The following is a 6,000-nucleotide window of genomic DNA, read 5'->3' as shown; positions in this document are numbered from 1 at the left end:
CCAACAGTAAAAGACTTTATTAATAGGCAGCTTGGAGAAGAAGGTATTACTACTGAAGCCATATTAAACTTCTTCCCTAACGGTCCCCGAGAGAACCAGGCTGATGACATGACCAACTTTGACTGGAGGGATATATTTAACATCACAGACCACTTCCTACACCTGGCTAATCAATACCTGGAGGTAAGAGGCATCAATCCACTTGAGGACCATAATGGGCCTCTTAAAAGTAGTCTCATGGGTAAGGCTCGAGATGTGTCAGCCGATCAACTGGTGTTGGCTTCGGTCTTTCGTCCTTCCCATGAAGAAGTAAGAGTGCCATGGTCATCTAGCAGGTCCTCTTCTTTGGGAGCTCCTCGGAACTTGTGTGAAGGCTTCCTCACATCTTGCTCACTTCATGACTCCTCTGCTTCTCTCCTCCTCCCTTTCTCCCATCCATCCTCAACTTTCTCCTATCTGCCATTGTTCCAATGACCTTCTATTGGCCAGTGTCCACCAAACCTGAATCCATGCCTCATGGATTGCTGAACACCCCTATCCTGAAGTCCTTGGGCCTATAAGATCCAACATGTCTCAAAAAAAAAAAAAAATCCTTTCCTAGTAAACTCCTGAACTTCTTATGCCAATTAATTGCATCAGCCTCTGCTCAGATTCTCAAGCCAAGAACAGCAGGGTCATCTTAATTTTTTCTTTCTTCTCCTTCCCTCTCAGTGAAAGAGTGGTTATACTATGTTACTTGGTACCATTTCTGTGTTACATGTTTTTGTCTCTACTTGCCTTATCTCATCCTCCAACAATTCCATGAAGAGTGCAGTGTTATCATTGCCTGTAAGTAGACACAGAAGCCAAGGCTTAAAGGAGTTGAATACGATCCCACAGCCATTAGGAGTACCAAACAGAGTCCAAATTTGGGTGTGCCTGAATTCAGATCCAGCCCTGATGACCTCTTTCTTCCCCTGTCACACCCAGTCAAAGTGTTCTGTCTTTTCCATCTCCTAAATATCTCTCAGTATTGCCTCTTCTTGCTCTCTAGGCTCGGTGAGGGTTAGAGGCCTTGTACCAGCCTGTCCAAGCAGCTTTCTCTCTGAATTCCAAGGTTCAGTCTCTACTAATCCAGGCATTCCTCCACACAGACACCAGCAGCACATTCCAAACACACATCTGCCTGCATCACTCCAACGCTTAAAGTCTCAGTGACTCAACAAAAAAGCATCCAGCCTATTCCTCTCCGTTGGTAGGGCCTCAGCTGTTGGCAGCGCTCAGTGGTCATCATTACACCAAACATTCCACAGAGGGAGGGAACGCCTTCCTCACAGCGTAAGCAACACCCCCAAAGGGACCCCTGCTCCACCAGGCTTTGGGGGCCTTAGTGCCTCGGGAAGGGAGTAGTTTTGCTGGGAAGCCTGGAACACATGCTGCTGTGGGGACTTTCCTCTAAGCAAGATTCCTATGAAGTGAGGGAGGAATTGTGTATCTGCTTAAGCCTCAAGTGGCTTTTCCTTTTGCCACCATCTATCTGTTAATTCTTTGCTTGCTTTCTTTGTGGTGCTGGGGCTAGAACCCAGGGCCTTATACATGCCAGGCAAGTGCTACCATGGAGATGCAACTCCCTAGACCTAGTCATCCATTCCTTGACACTTGGCCCTCGAATAAGCTTAGAAGTTCACTCTTCCATGATCTGCAGCCCTCTCTTCATACCCCTCAGGCCCTTGTCTAAGTTCAGGCACAGTAAGCTGTCTGTGTCCTCCTCCAGCTTGAATAGCTAGATGGATTACTTGGCATCAGTGTGCACAACTGTATCTTCAGATTCTCAACTTCAGCCCCAGGGACTTACACCTCTGAAGGCTGATCACACCCAATGGGCTAGGCCTCAACCTTCAAAAATCTAGGGCCATTGAAAGATTTAAGGTTGCCGGGCATAGTGGTGCTCACCTTTAATTCCAGCACTCAGGACATAAGAATAACTCACTAGTGAGAAAAGGCCTGGCTTTATGTGTTCACAAGGATTCCCTAAAACCCTGGAGCCACCAGCATTTCCCTAGCATGTGTGAACTTCCTTCTCCTGAATCCTGGACATGGACATTACTGCACACGCTCCAAGGTAGTTTCTTAGGAAGTACGAATCATGGTGGCAGTAGCGCCAGAGATGAGGCAATTCCCATCTTACTGGAAGGCAGGGATGGCCTTGAGAGCTTTTTAGAGAACAATCTGAGCCTCAGCCCTGACTAGCTGACTCAGAATTTCCACAAAAGATCCCTGGTGTCCCGTGCTTATTTACAGATCTATTAGACTAGGGCAAAGAGGCTTGCTGCTCCCATGTACAACTGCCAATTGATCTCTCCTTTCTCCCTCTCTCACAGCTAAGCCCATGTCGCTTGGCTTGGCCCACCACCACTGCCACTGTTGTCTTAATCTTAGTACAGACAGGATCTCTGTGCATGGGTGAGGGTGGACATTGGAGGGGGTTTTTTGTTGTTGTTTTGTTTTTTTCTTCTTATAGTGGTTCTCACAACATATTTGTGAGGTATATGAAAAATAATTCTTGTCTTTGTTTGACTTGACATTTGTACTATGATGTGACAAGTTTCTTCCTTCCTTTCTCCCTTCCTCCCTTGCTTCCTTCCTTTTTCACAGTACCAATTGAGCTATACCCCCAGCCCTAAAGGAGTTATTTTCCCTAAGCGTCTTTTGTTTAATATACTAGCAATAGATGCTTAATGGTTATTAGTCTCTTAAATAGTTAAGAACTATGTCTCCAGGTTGAGACTTTCCTAGACTCAATCCTCTAGTGTTTGTTCTCTGTCTCCATATCTGTGAAATGTGGATTTTAGGAGTACTTACCTAATACTTGGCTTCTTCTGAGAATTAAATGAACTAATTCATGCAACACACTGTTATTTAAGACGCATTATCAATATTAAATGTTAATCAAAATACAAATAAACCTGGTCTAAGTAGGACCTGACCCCCAGCCGGTGCCCCTCTCAAGCTTATGAAGTTACTGACCATATTTCTAGCTTCTCAGCCACTGGGACTTCCCCAGGGCTTTGGAGAGCAGACCACTGTGACCAAAAGTCAGTGGCCTCCCCATGGGGAGCCCTACAAGGCTTTCAATAACAGCAGAAGTCATGATTCAGTTTCTTATCTTCTTGCCCTTGGGAGTGGGGGAAGCAAGCAGTTAGGGGACAGGAAGGAGGAGGTACAGACAGGCAGTGAAGGACAAAGCCACCGCAGTCCATCCTGGGCTTCTGCATCCGCTCTTGTGTTTTGGGCCATCTGCAGGAGCCTTGAAAATTCCACTCCAGAACACCTGAGTGGCGCACTTGTCGTGGAACCCTTCTCTAATGGTTCTAAAGGTTTCTGTAAGACAGGGAAGCCAGTGTGTTACCACCTACGCCTTACCTAAGAAGGCCAGCTTGGTACCTCCTTTTCTTTTTTCTCCATTTTTTATTTAAATTAGAAACAAGATTGTTTTACATGTCAATCCCAGTTCCCTCTCCCTCCCCTCCTCCCCTGCCCCCCCCAACACCCTACCTATCCCATACCATTTCCGCTCCCCAGGGAGAGTGCGGTCTTCCATGGGGGGCGTCTTCACAGTCTGTCATATCCTTTGGGATAGGGCCTAGGCCCTCCCCTGTGTGTCTCGGCTGAGGGAGTATCCCTCTATGTCAAATGGACTCCCAAAGTCCATTTCTATGCTAGGGATAAGTGTACCTCCTTTTCAATAATGGGACTTGCGCTAATGAGATCAGAAAAGTTCCTCATGGGCCAACTTAGGTGCTACATCTATGCCTACTCTAAAAACAGAAACCAAACAAACAAACAAACCAAAAAAAACCACTTAAGGAAAATTAGACAAATGAATTCTGTTACCCATAACAGTGGGAATTGTGATACTGGAAGTAACAGAAGCTCTGAGAGGGAAGGACAAATCTTGAACGCTTTCCTCACTATGGGAAGTAAGAGTGAGTCAGTTGACTTCCTAAGTGACTAGAGGGGCTAAATCTCTGCCTTCCTGCCTAGGATGAGGCGCTGGTTCTGACAATACCATGGAGCAACCTGAAGGGTAGCCATTCTCCCGAATCAACAGCTACATATGGGACTGCCCACTCCCCCATCCCACAAGGGCTAAAATCTCTGCTTCTTTCTTATTAGTCATTCTGAGAGATTTGACACTTTATTTGGCTTGATTTTTGTACAATTTTGTACAATCCTAAGGACATAGTGAGAGACGAGCAGGGAGGCACAGAGCACTTAGCACATTCATCAGAGCTGTGTGTAAATGCTATCTGGGGGACTCAGATAGAAGGTGGGGTAGGACCGATACCTCTTCACGGCTGTGGGAATGACATGAGACACGCTGAGCTCACTCCAAGAGCACACACACATGGCAGCTGCTGCTCTGAACCCTGAACCAAGTCGAGAGTGCACCTTTTCTCACACTCAGAAGCTGCCTGAACATTAGTGAGGGCTTGTCATGCTGATCTCTGGGTTAGCCTTAGCAGAGTCGCAGTTTGGGTCGGTCTGTTCCCGAAGGCTATGAGGTCAGCTCTGAGATACAGGGCTTCAGTAGACGGTGACTCAGAGCTGAGAATCTTTCTTATCCTCAGACCACCTCTCAGATAAAGTTTTCTGTGTAGCTAAGTTCTGCCCCTCTGCTGTTCCTGAGAAATAAAGATAAAGGTGACACAGACCTCTTGGTGAGAAGGTGGACAGTGGTCTCGGGACAGGATGTTAGCGACATTTGAGAAGCTCCACATCACTCACATGTGGAGACTTTCACATTCCCAGACACTCTCCCATCATCCTCTTCTCCAAATCTAGAGAACCTGGACTCCATAGGTAAACATTTATGTGTGTGTATGTGGCGGGGGTGATGTCTGCTTATTTATTTATTGTGTGTGTGTGGTGGAGGACAGTGGAGGGGGTACCGTGACATGTATGGAAGTCAGAGGACAACTTATATAGTGATTTCTCTCTTACTGTGTGGGCTCCTGAGGTTGAATGCAGGTTTTCAGGCTTGGTAGCAGGTGACTTTACCCTCTGAGCTGCTGCTGGCCCTCATTAGGAAATAAATACCTTAAATTCTTATGCACAGGCAGTTTTTTCATAACCCATGTTTGTGTCTATTCACGTTTTCTGTAGAAAAACACAATTATAAAAATTCACATATTATCTCTCTGATTCTCGGTGCAGCAAAAGGTTAGTCCTGAATAAACCAAATACTATTTACAGTTCACACTGGATTTGAATTGCTTAGTACATTTGAATTTCAGGTCTTAAGTTTCATATCAGGAAGCTGAATTCAGCCAAACTTTAATATGAAAATACCTCTAATCAAAGCATAAAATTGTACTTTAACCAGTAACAACTGCCTTTTGCTAAGTCTCGAGAAAACACACATTCATTAACTGCCTTTCTTTGGCTATCAGCTCAGCCAGTATATGTATATAACTCTTTATGAACTGGTTGGTGGTTATTTTCTTGAATTAATCTGGTTGGTGGTTATTTTCTTGAATGATCAGTGGCCATTTTTTAAAACTACTTTTCTTTGGTAAGTTTAATACTTTGGGCTGCATGCCACCACCACCCAACCATGATGTTGGGAAATGAATTTTTCAGGCTAATTTAAGGGAGGGAATTAGATAGTGAGATAAGGTTAGATTGCCTGTAACATGTTGTAGAGTTAGATGTGTAGATTTTGACTGGTTACCTGTGTTGCTTTCTTCTGTTAACTGAATGACACCCTAGGAAGGCATTGTTAGGAGAGTTAGGCAGAGCACAGAAATTTATGTCACAAGAACAATTATTATTCCAAAGGCTATGAACTAGATTCTAAGCAACTCACAGACAATTGCCGTATTGTATGAGTCTTTTTTTTTCTAAACACTTTGTGTTTAATATATTTTAAATTATAAAGAAATTAAAAGGAACTCCTAAAAAATTTAATACAAAAATATTACAAGTTAGGACAATTAAGCATTAGTAGATAACATTTAA

The 6,000-nt window shown here is 44.4% G+C and overlaps 1 protein-coding gene across 1 annotated transcript in view; it reads left to right on the top strand.

Moving 5' to 3' along the window:
* LOC100767638 (retinal-specific phospholipid-transporting ATPase ABCA4) overlaps positions 1-6,000 on the top strand; it is a 137,359-nt gene that overhangs the window by 46,739 nt on the left and 84,620 nt on the right. The window contains exon 11 of the mRNA XM_027395638.2: positions 1-183. This exon is cut by the window's left edge and continues 15 nt beyond it. Within this exon, the coding sequence (XP_027251439.1) occupies positions 1-183 (183 nt within the window). The remainder of the gene's footprint in view (positions 184-6,000) is intronic.

Source organism: Cricetulus griseus, assembly GCF_003668045.3.
Source record: "Cricetulus griseus strain 17A/GY chromosome 1 unlocalized genomic scaffold, alternate assembly CriGri-PICRH-1.0 chr1_0, whole genome shotgun sequence".
Classification (NCBI taxonomy): domain Eukaryota; kingdom Metazoa; phylum Chordata; class Mammalia; order Rodentia; family Cricetidae; genus Cricetulus; species Cricetulus griseus.
This window is presented reverse-complemented; position numbering and strand designations above follow the sequence as displayed.